Source organism: Rhineura floridana, chromosome 11 (genome assembly GCF_030035675.1).
Source record: "Rhineura floridana isolate rRhiFlo1 chromosome 11, rRhiFlo1.hap2, whole genome shotgun sequence".
In the NCBI taxonomy this organism is placed as follows: domain Eukaryota; kingdom Metazoa; phylum Chordata; class Lepidosauria; order Squamata; family Rhineuridae; genus Rhineura; species Rhineura floridana.
The window spans coordinates 51131268-51149976 of NC_084490.1; the positions used below are offsets into that span (position 1 = coordinate 51131268).

The 18709-nt window shown below is 47.1% G+C and overlaps 1 protein-coding gene across 1 annotated transcript in view; it reads left to right on the forward strand.

Moving 5' to 3' along the window:
• The first annotated feature begins 1181 nt into the window (after window positions 1-1181).
• The window catches only part of LOC133366333 (gasdermin-D-like), a 34958-nt gene continuing 17430 nt past the window's right edge, over window positions 1182-18709 (forward strand). Inside the window, 3 exon segments of the mRNA XM_061589334.1 lie at window positions 1182-1237; window positions 12204-12482; window positions 13450-13624. Of these exon segments, the coding sequence (XP_061445318.1) occupies window positions 12272-12482; window positions 13450-13624 (386 nt within the window). The 5' untranslated portion in view covers window positions 1182-1237; window positions 12204-12271.

Here is an 18709-nt window from a genome sequence, read left to right on the forward strand (position 1 = left end):
TGATCCCCATCTTCAGCTTACCTCACTCTCAATTTGCAAGAACTCTTTAAATGTCAATAACTGCATTTTCATTCTGGTCTCTGTCCCCCCCTTTCTTCATCCAGTCTTATTCCTCCCCCCCCCATGCTAAGTTGCACATTTTCTCTTTTGATGTGAAACTGGCAGGAATGTCACACACACATATACATCTTCCTATATAATAAAAATGTAAGATGTTTTGCCGTCACAGCGTAATGATGTGACTCAGCATGACATAACGGCAGGGCAGGGCAGAGCAGCAAGCAAAGCTTCAGGGAAACAAAGTTGGCTGGCATAGAAGTGAGGGTTGGATGAGTGAGGCGAGTGGTTGTGGGGCAGATGAGCAAAGAGCAGATGAGTAAGGGAAGCAACTGTGGGACAGATGAGCAAGGGAAATGTCTGTGGGGCCAACGAGCAAGGGAAGTGGCCATGGGATGGACGAGCGAGGAGCAGACAAATGAGGGAAGCAGTTATGGGGCGGATGAGCAGGGCAAATGGGGAGGGCTGTGGAGCAAGCAGGTAAGCAGCCAGGAGGCAAGCAGCAGTGCCAGCAGTGGCCTGGGCGAGAGGCAGATCAGCAGACTACCTGGAGAGGTGGCCTGGAACAATTTGTGAATGCCTTGGAAGAGGGGGGGATGTTTTCAGAGCACCTAGGCGGAGGGGGGAACGGTTTGAGAGGGCCTGGGGGGGACCATTTGAGAGCGACTGGGAGGAGGGAATGGATTGAGAGCGACTGGGAGGGGGGATGGTTTAGGGGGCATTAGCAGTTGCAGGAGGTGAAAGGGGAAGTGTCATGCCCCCCTTGGAGGACCCATTCGAGGAGGAAAAGGAATGCAAGACCGCAGATCCAGGAGAGGGGACAAGCATGGAGACAGCTCAGGAACCTGCGCCAGACCAGAGGCAAGCCCTCAGGGACCATGCCTGTTAGAGTCGGGAAGCGACCAGGAGGCTGCCCCTTCCCCAGCAGAGAGAAGACGCCAACAGGTGTTGCAGCAACAAAGGCAATCAGCTCAATTAAGGAGCAGGAGAGCTCGCAAGAACACAGGCTGATTGTAAGCACCTGGCCTTGAACACCAAACATAAAAGACTGAAAGGAAAGGGAGACTTCTTGCTAGAGTCAATGTCAAGCCTTGCTGTAGACACAGCTCCGGCTCCCCTGTTGACCCGTGCCTTGGACCCTGCCCTGCTTGATTGGATCTCTTGGTTTCTGCACCAAACGGTAAATACGCTGGTTGGTTTCCCAAATGGTAAACATGCTGGCTGGCCCTCTGGTTCCTCTTGCCTAGCAGATTTATGGTCTGGCCGGTGGCTGGTATCTGTTAATTAGTTGCTAGCCACTGTGTTTGGCAGATTTAGCCAGACCTGCAAAGTAAGAGCAGCTAGGGCTGAGAGTTTTCAGCTATGGAGCACCTTGTGCAGGAAAATCTCATCCTGCATTCCCAGGTCGACCAGTTAACGGCAGCTGTGGAAGCCCTACAAGCTCAGCAGGGAGCAGCTGCCCCTCCCACACTGGCCATCAAAAGGAAATGCCCGGTGGCTGCCCTAGAAAAGTTCTCTAGAGCGGCTGACCAGCTCTCCACCTTCTTGGCACAGACCCAGTTTATACAGACCTGAAATCTGAAGCCTTCCCAGAGGACAAGATGAAGGTGGGATTTCTAATTAGTCTGCTGACTGGAGCAACAGCAAAGTGGGCCACTCCCCTGCTGCTGGAGCACAGCCCAGTGCTGACTGATCTGACTGCCTTCACCCAGGAGCTCTGAACCGCATTTGAGGACCCTGTGAAATCTGCCACTGCAAACCACCTAAGCTGCTTAAGACAAGGCCGACACCCTCTAATTGAGTATGTAACTGACTTCCGTCTGTTGCAACAGGACTTAGCTTGGAACAAAGCAGCCTTCATTGATCAATTACAGGAGGGGCTGTCAGATGAACTACTGGATGAGTTGGCTTGGGTGGAACGCCCTGCAACCTTGAAAGCTTCGATTCACTTGTTCCAGATCGATGGGAGATTGGAAAGCAGGTGAGCCTCAGGCCGCCTCTGGCTAGCCCGCAGAGACCCTGTTTCCACACTAGTCAACCCGGGCCCCTGGACCCTGGTCCCTGGACCCCACCCCACCCAAGGAACCCATGCAGTTGAGTGGGGCTCGACTGCACCTGTTCCCGGAGGAGAAGCAGAGGCACAGGCAACGTGGTCACTGCCTGTACTGTGGGGATCCAGGCCATTTTGCAGCACAGTGTCCAGTAAAGAGCTCACCACCAGCAACCCCGGGAAACGGCAGCACACCGGCCATGATAGGCCCTTAGACTGGACTAATGTTACCATCAAGAGGGCCTGTCAACTCAGCCCCCACAGCCCATCACCTGACTATGTTGGTCACCCTGAAGATCCCTGAACAGGGAATCCTGCAAGTGGAAGCCATGCTGGATTCAGGCTCCACTAGCATCTTTATGGACATTTCTTTTGCCACCCTGAACCATGTCCCATGACAGCCTACCACCCAGCCTGTCCTGGTGGAAACCATTGATGGGCGGCTCCTGACCTCGGGACCAGTGGTGCAGGAGACTGCGCCTTTAGAGATGACCTTGGCAGGACACCAGGAACAGATCCATTTCTACCTGGCGGCAGTCCCCCACTTCGCATTAGTGCTTGGCCTGGCTTGGCTCAAGCAACACGATCCATGTATTCAGTGGTCAATGGGCCAGATATCCTTCCCTTCCTCACTGTGTTGAACGGCTTGTTGGGTCCAGACAGAGCAGGCCATGAGTACTTTAGAAGAGGGCCCTGAACTGGACAAACTGCCGAACAAGTACAGGGAGTTCCATGAGGTGTTTAGGAAGTGGGAGGCAGATTGGCCACCCCCTCATCACCCATATGACTGCCTGATTGAGTTGATACCTGGGGCCAAGATTCCAGTGGGGAGGATCTATTCCTTATCCGAACCTGAATTGGCAGCCCTACGGGAGTTCATTAATAAAAACCTGCACTGCGGTTTTATCTGCCCCTCTACTTCACCAGCTACTGCCCCGGTGTTGTTTGTAAAGAAGAAGTGTGGAGAGCTCCGGCTTTGCAATGATTACCCGGCCCTTACCCGGATCACTGTTCCGAACCAGTACCCTTTTACCCGGCCCTTACCCGGATCACTGTTCCGAACCAGTACCCTTTGCCTCTGATCCCAGAACTCCTGGAGCAGTTACGTGAGGCCCCAATCTTTACAAAGTTGAATCTGCGGGGGGCCTACAACCTAGTGCACATTCGGGAGGGGCATGAATGGAAGATAGCCTTCTGTACCAGATGAGGACATTTTGAATATACCATGATGCCGTTGGGTCTGTGCAATGCAGCAGAGGTCTTCCAGCATTTTATGAACAATGTCTTCCGGGACTTCCTTGACTGCTTCTTGGTGATTTACCTGGATGACATCCTCATCTATTCCTGAAATCCCCAAGAACATGAGAAACACATCCGAGTAGTGATGCAGCATCTGAGGGAACACCACCTGTTTGCCAAGTTACAAAAATGTGAATTTGATCTGACCACTGTTGACTTCTTAGGCCATCATATCTCCCCCTGCACCCGCCCAAGGTGGAGACCGTCCTACAATGGCAGCCCCCACGCTGCATCAAGGATGTGCAACGCTTCTTGGGCTTTGCCAATTATGATTGCTGGTTCATCTCTCACTGCTCCGAGCTGACTATGCCCATTTCAGATCTCCTCCGGTCTAAATATAAGTTCCACTGGACTGACGTGGCTCAGCAGGCATTTCACTGCCTCAAGGAAGCCTTTACCTTGGAGCCCATTCTCCAGCAACCTGACCCTGCTAGGCCCTTCATTGTGGAAGCCGATGCGTCAGACAAAACCGTAGCAGTGGTACTGTTGCAGCCAGTAGACAAGGGACACACTCTGCTCCCATGTGGGTTTAATTCCTGGAAACTCAACAAGCAAGGAGACAGCTCAGGATCCTTCGCCAGACCAGGGGCAAGCCCCTGAAGGAGCCCGCCTATCAAAGTCGGGAAGCGACCAGGAGTCTGCCCCTACCACAGCAGAGAGAAGACGCCAACAGGTGTTGCAGCAATGAAGGTAATCAGCTTGATTAAGGAGCAGGATAGTTCGCAAGAACACAGGCTGATTGTAAGCACCTGGCCTCGAATGCTGAACATAAAAGACTGGAAGGAAAGGGAGACTCCTTGCTAAAGTCAACATCAAGCCTTGCTGTAGACATTGCTCCAGCTCCCCTGTTGACCCATGCCTTGGATCCTGCCCTGCATGATCGGATCTCTTGGTTTCTGGACCTTTGGACTACCTTAAGGACTCAACTCCCCTGCATCCTCCTTCAGTGCTTCCCAAATGGTAAACACGCTGGCTGGCCCCCTGGTTCCTCCTGCCTAGCAGATTTATAGTCTGGCCAGCGGCTGGTATCTGTTAATTAGTTGCCAGCTGCTGTGAACCCACTGCATTTGACAGGAAGGTTCAAGGGGTTGGCAACCAAATTGCTGTAAACAGCCCAGAGAGCTTCAGCTATGGGGCGGTATATAAATGTAATAAATAAATAAAAATAAACAAGGGGTTATTATGGGGAGATTGTGGGTTGGTGAGTGGTGGGAGAAATTTGGTGAGTGTAGGCAGGGTTGGCAACCAAAGTGAGCAGGGGTGCAGCCCTAGTGTGTGCATGTGTGTGTGTGTGAACACATACATATATGCAAAAGGGTAGCATGATAGAAAGAAATTGTGGTGTCTTTGGGCCAAGAATCCCCTTTTCTCTCCTTGGTGGAGCTCTTGCATCTGCTAGAGTTACTTGAAAGAGAAATTTAATGGCCAAGACTCTTCCCTGCTGTGGCAGGGAAAGCTTCACCTGTTGAATTTCTCTGATTGATAGGGCTATTAAAGGCAATCAAGCCTTTCTAGGGAAAAAAGCTGACAACGCTACTTGTGAATTTCATACTCATGCTTCTAAATCAACCTTCATCTTACTATTATTTAGATCAGCCCATAAATAGTACTGGCCTGCCCAGATTTTATAATCCAGCTGCCTGTACACTCTTCTATCAGTCAGTTGTTACATGGATAGCCTGAAAGAAAAATAACACTCCCTCTTAATTAGAGACCTGAAGGCCTGGAAAAATTGGGTTGGGGGGGACCATTCCTCCCCCCATTTATTTCCAAAGCCTTTTTTTGTATTTTTTCCTGAAAAAATGGATCATGAAATGTTTTCTTTTAGAATTATGAATAAAATGTTTAATACAAGGTGTTCATATATTTACTTCCTCAAAACAATTTCAATAACGAAGTAATAGGAACATTTTTAAGTAAAGCTATGTACAGTATCAGATCATTATAGATGAGTCAAATGGAAGGTATGACCTGACAGAAAGCTGTTTGGAGGAAACAGGCGGATTGGGAGTGGATATTGTCCTTGATGCAGGAGGTCTGTAATTGTTAGAAAATGTGTTTTTAAATTTGTATATTTGTTTTTAATGTTTTTAATTGTTGTAAACCGCCCAGAGAGCTTCGGCTATGGGGCGGTATACAAATGAAATAAATAAATAAATAAATTACAATTTCTGTACACTGAGGACAATCAAGTCCTGAGTTGCACACTGACAGTATAGCTCTCAAATGTAAGAGCAAGAGGCATTTCTGCCTCTAGGAGGCACTGCTATTGACACAAGAGACGGAAGAAGGATTCAGTGTCTTCTTGTTTATGGGCTTTCACTTCTTGGCATAGTTGGTGAATCTTTTTGTCCTCTTGACTAGGCCTCAAATGTCAGACAGTGGGAGAAAGTACAGAGCAACACAAAAAATCAGAAATGGACAGTGGTATAGAGAATGAGACTGATTCAATTTCATGTAGTATACATTGAGTCTTGGTTCCCTTGCCTTCTCTTTTTCTCAGGTCTTTCTGTGGAAATGAGTGTTTATGTTTGCTTGACACTGTGGAGGACTGGAGGAGACATAATTTTTAGAATACATAATAATTTTCCTTGTACTTTCTAAAAGATGTTATTATATGTTTATTGCTTGTGTGTTTGCCACCTTGAGCTCCTTTGGGAGGGTGGGATAGAAAATAAATAAATAAATGTAATAATGAATAAATATGTTGATGGTTTCTTCAGTTGTTGTTTGGTTTGCTCATAAACTGGCAACAGGACCAGCCACAGACATGCCAGGGCCCTTCTGCGATTTGCGGCAGAATCGCTGCCGTGGATTGCAGAGCGGGAGCTTCGAGCCCCCACCGTTCCCTCGCTCAACCTATGCATGCGCTGATCCCTGCCATCAGCCGAGATGGTGGCAGAGGCTTCAGCCCCTTAAGGAAACTTCGGCCACCATCTTGGTTAAGGGCAGTGCTGCATGCACAGCTGCACAACACAGCTGAGAAAGGTAGGTTGAGCAAGGGAATGGTGGGGGCTTCAAATCTCTTGCTCTGTGATCTGCGGCAGCGATCCTGCTGCGAATCACGGAAGGGGAGCAGAGGGGCCCCTGCAGCCCCAGGGGCCCTTGGCCAGGACCCCACCTGGCCACCCTTTGGAGCTGGCCCTGACTGGCACAACCAAAAATTTGCTAGGTTCCTTACAGTTATTATTATTATTAAATTTTATTTATAGCCCGCCTTTCGGCCAAAAGCCCTCAAGGTGGCTTACAAGAAAAATAAACACAGGTATAAAAATACAATAATATACAATATAAACAATACAATTATACAAAAATTAAATTAAATAGAAACAACATTATCATTATCAACACCACCGAGAAGAGGAGGTGGTGTTAGCGGGGGCGGCAGTTCCCGAGAGGCAGAAGGGCGACAGGCATTTATTACAGCAAAGCTGTTTCCTGGTTCAATATTGTCTTCCCATGTCCTCAGGCTCGCTCAGCTGCTGCTTCGCGGGGCTTCTGCTGCTGCTGCTGCTGCTAATGACAGTTTATGTTGGAGGGCAGCTGCGAGAGCTCGGGCTCGGGGATCTGGTCCCTGCCTGGAGCAGGAGGGGAAGAAGGATGTGGAGGTGGCAGCTGTTGTCAAGCAGGAGGCCCCGCGCCGGGACGACCCGCACAAGAGGCCCCACACCAGGCTGTTGTTGGGTAGCAGGCTCCAGGCTGTTGTTAAGCAGGAGACCCCCACTCCAGGAGGCCCCGTGCAGGAGGCCCCGCACCGGGCTGTTGTTGAAGAAGCGGCAGCAAGGATGTGGGTCCTGCTTAGAGCAGGAGGAGGAGAAGAATGTGATGGCGGTGGCTGTTGATGAGCTGAAGGCCCCATGCTGGAAAGCGGTGGCAAGGGGCGCTCCCCCACCCCCCACACCTTCTGATGTTGTTCTGGTGTTCCAGTTGTTGCTGCTGGTCGAACAGTTGCTTCCCTGTTTTTGGCATGGTGCCAGCGGGCTTGGGTGGTTCGGCGGGCTCCTCTCGGGGCGGCAGTGGCAGTTCAGCAGCTTGTACCTCAACTTGTAACAAAAAAATTAGAAAGTAAAGTCAAATTGCAATTATTGTCTGAATAAAGTGTATTTTTAAAACACCAAACATTATAATGGCCCAGGAGATTGCTGTCACTGCCTCACCCCACTCCATAATTGCAGTCTGTGGTAGCTGCCTCACTTTAACTAACAGCAGGGCTATCCCTTCATTTTTCCCCCTGCTGGCTCTTCTTTTAGTGATTTCCCTCTCCTCCATTTTCAGTGTTTCCAGACACAGAACCCACTTTCAGCCACAACTAATAACATTGGACCCACTTAATCCCCCCCCATATTTCTCTCTCTTCCCTCCCCCTTTATATTTGACCCCTCTTCCCCTTTCTCTCTCTGTGTTTCCTCTTCCTTCTCTTGTTGTCCAAAAGATGGCTGATTGGATTGTTGATGCAACTCTGATTAGGTCAGGGCATATGACACAGCAGCTAAAGTCCCTAAATAATTTGGGGTACAGTTAGCTGAGGGAGTGGCTTTTCTCATATCAACCTGCCTGTTCACTAAGACTCACACATCAGGGCCTCATACGTCTTCCATTGTCAGCATATGTACATCTGGTGGCGATGGGGGGGGCTTTTTGGTTGTGGCACCCAGCCTTTGGGATTCCCTCCCTGAAGTAAATGAAGAGCCATGCTTAGTTGTTCCTACCTCTGGCCTCAGGGTAGGAAAGGCTGTAGCTCAGTGGAAGAGCGTTTGCTTTGCATGCAGAAGGCCTCACGTCAATCCCTGGCATCTCCAGGTAGAGCTGGGAGTCACTGGGAGAGAACTGCAGCCAATTAATGTGGACAATACTGAGCTAGATGGACCAATCGCCTGACCTGGTATAAAGCAGTTTCCTGTACTCCTGTGTTTCAGCATCTGTTAAAGCCTCTATTTAGCCAGGCATTTGCTGATCTTAATACCTGGGTCTTAGTGATATATTTTCTAGTTTTTCTACTGTAGATTGCTGAATTTGTGATTTTAATTTAGTGTTTTTAAAATATTTTTGGTGAACTGCCCTGGAATTTAATAATTAAGGGCAGTATATACAGTCATTAACCAAAATGGAGACAATTGTCAATAAATCAGAAGAAGGCTAGGACTGGGGAGGGCAGCTATGAGAGAACTAGAAAAGGTCCTCAAATGCAAAGAGGTATCACTGAACACTAAAGTCAGGATCATTCAGACCATGGTATTCCCGATCTCTATGTATGGATGTGAAAGCTGGACAGTGAAAAAAGCAGATAAGAGAAAAATCACTCCTTTGAAATGTGGTGTTGGAGGAGAGCTTTGCGGATACCATGACCACGAAAAAGACAAATAATTGGGTGTCAGAACAAATTAAACCAGAACTGTCACTAGAAGCTAAAATGATGAAACTGAGGTTATCATATTTTGGACACATAATGGGAAGACATGATTCACTAGAAAAGACAATAATGCTGGGAAAAACAGAAGGGAGCAGATAAAGAGGAAGGCCAAACAAGAGATGGATTGATTCCATAAAGGAAGCCACAGACCTGAACTTAAAAGATCTGTATAGGGTGGTTCATGACAGATACTATTGGAGGTCACTGATTCATAGGGTCACCATAAGTCGTAATTGACTTGAAGGCACATAACAACAACAATATACAGATTTTAAATAAAAAAATAATGTCCAACTGGGTGATCACTTAGTTACAAGCAGGACAGCAGCCTGTAAAACATAAGTGACACTTTAATACTTTGCCAGTCTTAGATTTCCCCACCATCACCACCAGCATATGCAAGAGGGCTGATCGCATGTTTAGGGAAGTGGTTGGTTTTCTTTTACTAAATCTCTAGAAAAAACAGTACAGGGGAAAAAAACACTTTGCATCATTGGGCACCATAATACAGCTCTTTTAATGTTTCCAAATAGTTTATAATGGCTGTTTGGGAGGGGTTTTTTTTTTAAGTGTTAGACCTAACACACTGCCCACTTTTACAACCAACCTCAAATATTTGGTTGGGACTGCAATTCGAGGAATGCCCCAAAATCAGATGTCTTTTGAGAAGTGCACTCCACAGTTCAGACGTTGCTCTGTGTTGCCCAAGATATTTTGCTGCTTGAGACAGAAATCAAAATGGTGCCCCCCCTGCATTTTACATATAGAACTGCCTTTCCCAACCAGTGTGCCTCCAGATGTTGTTGGACCACAATTCCCATCTTTCCTGACCATTGGCAATGCTGGCTGAGGCTGATGGGAGTTGTGGTCCAACAACATCTGGAGGCACACTGGTTGGGAAAGGCTGATATAGAAGATGACCAGACAAGTAGTTGAGAAGGGCCAAAGCTCAGTGGTAGAGCATCAGTGTTACGTGCAGAAGGTCCCAGGTGCAGTTCCTGACATCTCCAGGTAGAGCTGGGAGAGACAGTGACTGCCATCTGAAACCCTGGAGAGCCACTGCCTGTCAGTTAAACAATACTGAGCTAGATGGACCAATGGTTTGACTCTGTATAAGCTTCCCATGTTCCTTCCTATATTCCTTCCTATGTTCCTAGCTGAACCTCACTTCAACACTGATGACAGTCTTCCACCACACCTGAAGACAGCAAACTATGTAGCACACGCTTCTGTGCTCAAACACCTCACCATTTGTCCCCCCCAGTATCTGCTATCCAGGGCCAGCCCAAGATATTTTGCTGCCTGAGGTGGACAAGATGGCATCCCCTCCCCATTCCACATACAAAAGCCGACTGCATCTGCAGTTGAATCTTCCTTCAACATAGGCAATTGGACAGCATCTTTCACTGCACTTGAGGCAGCAGCCTAATTAAGCGGGGGGGGGGGAGGACAGGCCACGTAGTATATACATTTCTTCAGAGCTTGGAAAAGTTACTTTTTTGAACTACAACTCCCATGAGCCCCAGCCAACATGGCCACTGGATTGGGCTGATGGGAGTTGTAGTTCAAAAAAGTAACTTTTCCAAGCTCTGCATTTCTGTCCTCCAATAGAATGGAATAGCCAGAGGACTTAGGAGGAACAGCCAGGCAGCTGCTGCTGTTACCTACAGTGGTTGCCTCACTTTGCTTAATGCCGGGGCCACCTCACTCTTCCTAACGGTAGGGCTGTGCCTAAACAGCACCCTCTGTGACACCGTAGGAAGATTCTGAGGCACACCTGGCAAGGTATATCTACTCTACAATGCCTGTCTCAGCTTTTGGCCCCTTAAATTGCTATAGCTTACCCCAAAGAATCCTGGGAAGTGTATCTTGGTCAGGGTGCTGAGAGAGATCCTGTTCCCAACAAACTCCCTGGACCTGCATTCCCAGTATTTCTTGAAGAGAGGTAAGGAATGCTGCTTAACTAGAGTTACGTCCACACCATACATTTAAAGCACACGGCTTTACCCAAAGAGTCCTGGGAACTATAGTTTGCTAAGTGTACTGCGAATAGTTCCTGCATGAGAAGGAAACTACACTTCCCAGAATTCTTTGGGGTGTGTGTTTTAATTGTGCTTTAAATGTATGGTGCAGATATTACCCTCAGAGTGTAGATTCAGGACCAGCTCCAGGTATGAAGGAGCCACAAGCCAAGTGCTATACTATGGCCCCCACATCAGCCACACAACCCCTCACACACCTTCATGAGCTTATTGCTGGTGTTGAGCATGGTGAAGGTGCGGAGAGTGGTTGTGAGCCTCCCACTGTTTTACATTTCCCACAGTGTACTGATGTAGCATTGCATAACAACATTATGAGCGATTTAGAATAGTAAGCAGCTTTTCAGACCCAGCTTCTGTTGCTAGATAAACATGCAGGCAGACGAATAGGGGATTGGACAGGTGGGAGGTCCAAGGCAGGCATAAGCCCCAATGGCTCTTTTTGGTGGAGAGGGTGGAGCAGCTGCCTCAGGATGCCAGATAGGGACCCTGACCATGGATCTACAGCGAAATGCCTTGGGCTTGCCCTGATAAGGCTTATTTCAGCTGGGCTTCCATGGCAAGGATTAATACCTCCTAGAGCAGGAGTTCCCAGATCGTGGGCTGCAGACTACCAGTGGTCCACAAGCTTCATTCAGATGGTCTGCAGCATGTCTATGGATTTGTGGTTGAAAACAACACACCAACGCATTCAATATTCATATTGATTTTTAATTGTATTTTAATTGCTTCTTTTATTGCTTATGCTATATTTTGTTTTATTACAATTTGAATTCTATGGGAATAAAATATGATACATAAGAAATAAAAGAAGCAATAAAATACAATTAAAATAACACAGGATCTAGCACAGCACAACAGGCAGAAAAATCATTAAGTGGTCTGCCAAGACCCTCAGCAATTTTCAAGTGGTCCATGGGAAAAAAGGTTTGGGAACCACAGTTCTAGAGGGTGAGTTTTTATTGGAGATAGTTTTGCTCTCCATGGTACTGAACGTTGGCTGTGTTTTTCAAAACTGCTGATCTGAGCCTGGCCCAACTTCAAAATCTTAGGGATGCATTGGTCTTCAAATTTACCTACTATCTATCTATTACATTTATATCCCACCTTTCCTCTGAGGAGTAAGATGGCATACCTGGCTCTTTCCCTCTCCTTATTATCCTCACAACCACCCTGTGAGGTAGGTTAGGCTGAAATTTGGTGACTGGCCCAAAGTCACCCAGTGAGGATCATGGATGAATGGGGACTTGAACCCTGGCCTCTCAGGTCCTAGTATGACACTCAAATCTCTACTCCTTACTGACTATTATATTTTAATAATATAAAATAATTTGGTTCCTTCTTACAGGTTGTTAGCTGTCTTCTTGCTGCCAAACCTGCTTCTGTGTGTCCTCATTTGCTGATTTGTTGAGGAAAATGTTTAAGAGGCTGGCCAAGCAACTTATACAAGAGCTGGACTCAGAAAGGAGACTGATTCCTGTGACTAGCCTGGCACACACTGATAGTTTCCGGCCCCTCTCTCTGGTGACAAAAGAGCAATCCAGGTTGCCTTGGCATACACGGAAGTATTCCCCAAGCCCTTTCAAGCTGGCAGATGTACTTGTGGAAGGAGCAACGATGGAAATAGGTATGCTGATTCATATCATTTAGTAGGCATCTGTCAGGACAGACCCTGCTTTGAACAGCTTTGCAGGCTCCATGGGGCCAAGAGGTATACAATGGCTTAGTAGAAAACCATGTCTAGGTCAGGGTGCATATCAAAGCTTAGGGACGACATTTTTCCAGTTCAACAACTGTTATGGGCAAGCCAGGAATGGGATTCAGAGGTGAAGCCAAGTCATAACATCATAGAATTCGAAGGGGCCTTCTCCCAGACAGGCAATGAAAGAAGATTTATTTAGATGCTGGGCAGCCATAATACATGCCTTGTGTAGACTCCATTTGGGGTTTATGCCACACATTGTGCAGGCTTGGTCTGAACAGAGCTTGGAAAATTTACTTTTTTGAACTACAACTCCCATCAGTCCAATCCAGTGGCCATGCTGGCTGGGGCCAATGAGAATTGTGGTTCAAAAAAGTACCTTTTCCGAGCTCTAGGTCTGAAGGTGCACTGGCAGGAGTGCTGGATTAGCTCTGCCAGTGAGTTTGCACCACTCTGGCCTCCCCATGGCCTTGCACCTCCCCTTCTCTATTCTGGTAAGTAACAGCGACACACCTGATGAGAAACTAACATAGTGGTTCCACTCCACCCAGCAAGTCACTTCTTCTAGGAAGGAAGGAAACGAAGTGCACTAGCAGAGGAGAGGATGGGGGGATGATTGCATAAGCCCAAGGCATAGTCCTGATGGGTTTGGCCATGAGACATGAATCCCTTTCAAAGGGACAGAGACAGGAACCACATGATATCACTGTTTAATACCATTAGGAGAGCCTGGCATTCTGGATCTGTTATTGTAAGGACAGTATAATCTACCTAGAAATCTGATCTAATGAGTGTGAACCACTTTGAGAATCATTAGGGCTGAAAAGCGGTATAGAAATATAGTAAAGTAAATTAGATAAATGTGGATTTAGTTTTATCTTCCATTTTCCAGAGCTGAAACATTCTGCACCACTTCTGTTCTCCGCAAACACGTGCCACAAGTCAGGAGCAAGACTGAACCTTATGATACAGTCTGCAGAGGTGGATGTTGGTGGCTTGAGCTTGACTTGTTTGTCTGCCTCTCCAGTATCTGTGAGGAAAAGCTATGTGGACATCAGAGACCTGTGGTGAGCATGAGTTTATTATACAGCTACGAGAGTGGCTGTATACTATAACCAGCATGGATTTTTCACATTCCGCAATGTTAAATTGAAAATACCCCCATGCCATTCTGATGCTTCCCATAAGCTCATTTCAAAACAAATCCTTACAAAATTTATAGTCCTGAACTAAGAAACGCTTGCTTAACAACCTTCTAAATTTTCATGGCACTATACAAAACAGTCAGAGAGAATAGAAAGTTCAAAGTCTAAAAACAGAGGGGGGAAAACCCAGACCCCTGTTGGACTTTTTTCTGTCAGAGTTCTCATAATCTGTTGAAATTCATTAAAAACCAGCCATGTTCACAGAGTACCTGTAATCCTATTCCTGACCTTGCCCCATACTCTGTCCATCTTCTGCAGTTTAAAAGTTTAAAAAATGCCTGGCTGATTTTTAATTAATTTAAGAAAATTAATTTTAAGAAATATTGCATTGAACTTAATAATAGTGTCGGGCATGCCAACTATCCAACTATCAGTGCTCTAAAAGCCAGACTCACAGCTGCTTGGATTGGCTAATCAGGGGGCCACACCCAGGGCTGGTTCTAAAGGGCGGCCAGGTGGGGCACTGGCCTGACGGCCCCTGGAGCTACAGGGGGGCCCTCAGCCACCCCTCTCCCCTTCTGTGATCCGCAGCCCCCCCATGCCCCCCAACCTACCTGTCTCCTGTCTTTTACCATTGCCCTTAACGAAGATGGCGGTCATGGTTTCCCTAAGGTACTGAAGCCCCTGCCACCATCTTAGTTGATGGCGCACACACACACGCCGGGGCCCAGGGCAAGCTGATGCCCAGGGGCCCCGGCATGCCTGGAGCCGGCCCTGGCCACACCCACACCAGACCTTGATTTCACATGAGAAAGTCTTCCCCCAGAGAATCCTGGGAAGTGTAGTTTGTGAAGGGTGCTGAGAGGAGACTCCAGTTCCACTGACAGAGCTCGAGTGGCCAGAGTGGTTTAACTGTCAGCCACTCTGATTGAAGGTCTGTGAGGGGAACAGGGCGTCTCCTAGCAACTCTCAGCATGCTTGACTAACTATACTTTCCAGGATTATTTGAGAGAAGCCACGACTGTCCAAAGTGAAATAAAGGCCTAGTGTGGATGTGGCCAGGGACAGCTTTGGTTTAAATTTGGGTGGGAGGCTACATGTGCCTGCTTTAGAATAAAAAGGTGGGGGAAACGCACAATGTTACTGTTTACAGTGCTTTCCTTTTCCTCTCTGCCCAGTGCCTGCCCACCCTATCTCCTCTCCTCCCCCTCCTCCCCCAGGTCAGTGTTGGACTACAACCTGGGAGACCAAGGTTTGAATCCCCACACAGCCATGCAGCTCACTGGGTGACCTTGGGCAAGTCACTGCCTCTCAGCCTCAGAGGAAGGCAATGGTAAAACCACCTCTGAATACCACTTACCATGAAAACCCTATTCATAGGGTTGCCATAAGTCGGGATCAACTTGAAGGCAGTCCATTTCCATTTTCAAATATGATTACACAGAAATAAATCCCACTGAACACAAAAAATATGCAAATTATCAAACTCACCCTCCCTCCTATCCCCTCCCACTTGCCCCTTCCCTCCCCCTTCCTTTGCCCCTCCCTCCCCATCTCCATTCCCTTCCAATCCCCTTCTTCCCCTTCCCCCTTCTCCCCCTCCCCTTCTTCCTCCCCATGGTCAGTTTTACCTATCTTAAGCATGATTGCACGGGAGTAAATACCACTGAACTCTATACTCATGCAAATGATCAAACCTGCCCTCCTCTCCCCCTTCCTTTGCCCCCCTCCAAGCTCCTTCCCCTTCTCCCTCTCCCTCCACCTCCCCCATGGTCAGTTTTACCTATCCTAATCATGACTGCATAGGAATAAATCCCATTGAACTCAATAAGCATGCAAATGATCAGACCTGCCTTTCCCCTCCTTCCTCTCTCCTCTCCCTTCCTCCTCCCCTCCCCTCTTCCTTCTTCCTCTTCCCCTGCCCACTCCAGCCCTCCCTCCTCCCTGGTCAATTTTACCTATCCTAAACTTACCTCTTATTAACATGATCAAACCTGTCCTTCTCCCCTCCCCCTCCTGCCTGCTCCCCTTCCCCTGCTCCCCTCCCCCTTCTCCCCTCTGCCCTTCCTCCCCTCCCTCCTCTTCCTCCTCCCCTCCCCATCCACTGTGGTCAGTTTCACCTATCCTAAGCATGATTGCAGGGGAGTAAATCCCACTGTACTCAATAAGCATGCAAATGATCAATCCATTCTCAGTAAACTTGCACAGGATCCCATTTCTTCCCTCCCAGATTAAAAAGTAGAGAAATTCACTAAGAGGCAAAAATCCTTGTGGTTTAAGAACGTACCTATAGCCCACACATATTTTTATCAAACTTTAAAACCTTCAAAAAGCGGTGAAATTGGGCAGCTATAGTGAATGCACCAGGGGATCAGGTGTTGGCACCACTCGCCATATGCTCAGAGGCACATGTTACCAAATTCTTCCAAGCTACACAGGAAGTGGATTGGATTGTGGAAGACCAAACCAAATTGCATTTTGACAAATTTGTTGGGCAGTACAATATCTCAGGAGGTCAGGTCTCCTGCTCCCCTGGGGCATTCACTGTAGCTGCCCAATTTCACTGCTTTTTCAATAGAAATATCTGTGGGTTATAGATACGTTCTTAAACCGCAAGGTTTTTTTGCCTATTAGTGAATATGGTGCTATGGGGGTAGGAAGAAGCAGAAGAAAAGAAGGTTTCAGGTCTGTTCAGAATATGTTTGTGATTGGTTGTTGTTTTTTAAAGTCTTCATAAAAATCATCTGCATTTTTGTGTGAATTTGTCCTAATACTGTATACACATTTGTACGTGCTTTTGCCTAATATACACATTTGTAAAAGAGTGATCCCTAATATTTATTTATTATTATTGTTATAGCCCACCTTTCCCTCAAGGAGCTCAAGGTGGCAGATATGATTCTCCTCCCTCTCCATTTTAGCCTCATAACGATTCTGTAAAGTAGGTTAGGCTGAGAGACTGTGACTGGTCCACGGTCACCCAGCAAGCTTCATGGCTTTTTGGGGATTTGAACTCTGGTCTCCCAGGTATTAGTGTAACACTCTACTATACCACACTGACTCTCAAATGCATTTTATGTTATTTTCACTATTGTATACATTTTTATGCACACTTTACCCTAGTATATATTTTTTTGTAGAAATTGCTTGGCTAGAGAACTGCATTGCAAAATTCAGATATGCACAAAATTGGAAAGATGGCTGTGTTTTGGCTCTCGTACATTAGGTAGATGCATCTTTAAATGTGAACTGAATTGAATTACTCCTCGATCCCTACAGAGATTTGGGGTGCCACAAAGAGCTGCAGAGCAGGACAGAGAGATGGATCTGACCCACATGGCATAACCACCTTGGAAGTTCTGCTGCACAAGTCCCAGTGGAAGGAGCAGGAACTGTGGTGCTCTCTCACAGCCTCCTTTCTTTTCTCTGAGGGCCTTGCAGGAGAACTTCCTGCAGTGGATTGTTCCTTTGTTAATTAGCAAGACAGGTCAGTGTCATTCGGATTTTCTTCCTCAGGCACCAACTTGTCTTAGGTCAGCCTGTCTAGGACACAGCAAACATGATGCATTGCAGTGAATAGTGGGCAAACCCTCTTTCATAGGAACTTGCCCACCATTATTACAGCAGGCTCCCTCTGGACTTGGGTCACAAGAAGGGTCAGAGCATGGAAAAAGAAGCCTACCAGTCCTTATGAGGGCAGCTACCTTTATATGGAGCTCCACATCTTACTTAATGGCCTCTGCTGGGCCATTAAGCCTATAGTGCCTGACATTTTGCTCAGCAAGATGAAAGCAAAAGAAGAGAGTTCCCCAGTTCCCATGGGGAAAGGGAGCAGGCAAAGGCTATAACAACATTACAGTTAGAAGCCTTTTTTTTGTTGTTTAAGAGGGCTTGGAGTTAAGGCACTCCCAACAGTGTCCACTAGAGGATAGGCAAGGATAGGAAAAATAAAGCAAGCCTTCTTGGTTGGATGAGAGGAACAGGGTTGCCTAGGTTAATCTGCTGCATCCCTTGCCTTGTGCCCTGGCATACTCACTCCCCCACTGCAAAGAGGGTAGCTAGTGCAGCCCTCGGCTGATGCAGGGAATCCACCACAAGAGCATCCCTGATAGATGGACATCTAGCCTCTGCCTAAAAATCTCTTAACAACAAACGGAGTCTCCACCACCTTCTGAGGCAATCTATTTCACTGTAGAATACCTTTTAACATCATGCCTGCAAAGCCCCTGTTAGCTGAGACACATCTTTACCTGCTTCATACCTGACTTCAAGTATGATGTCAGGTGGGTAGGGCAGGTGAGCATGTCTTGGCTGAAATGGCCTGGTAGGCCTAATGGGGAGGCCTGGCCTGCAGGTCAGGGGGTCCTCACCGCTGTTCTGGAGCAACAGGGGGGGAAATGGCTCCATTATCTCTGTCATAGCCCTTCAAATATTTGAAGATGGCTTTCAAAACACCACTTAATTGTCTCTTCTCCAGGCTACACATACTATATTTCTTCCACCTTTCCTCATTAGACTGGGTCTCCAGTTCCTTCACCATTTTTGTTGCCCTCCTCTGAACACATTCCTGTTAATTGAGAGACAGCCTTAGATAACAGAGCTGGAAAACACTAATATCAAGGCAGCGTACAACTAAATTACATAAAATGCCATTAAAAATACAAATATTCAGTATGCATTTAAGATGACATTCTCATAAACTGGCCTCTCACTGCAGCCTCCCCCATGTCTTTCCCTGTAGCAGTCCCTCAACTATGTAACTCCCTCCCCACAGAGGGGCATCTAACACTTCGGTTGTGCAGCTTTCACCATACACTAAAGGGGCAATTCTTTACCCTGACCTTTGACAGTTCCTGATTTGTGCAACCTGATTTCTTTGCTGGATCGATATGATTCTGTTCTGACTGGAATGGTCTAACTTGTTTTTATACATTGTGTTTTATTTCTTTTTACATCTGTATATTAAATTGTTGTGGGACCTAATGGTGAAGGGCAGGTAAAAAATTA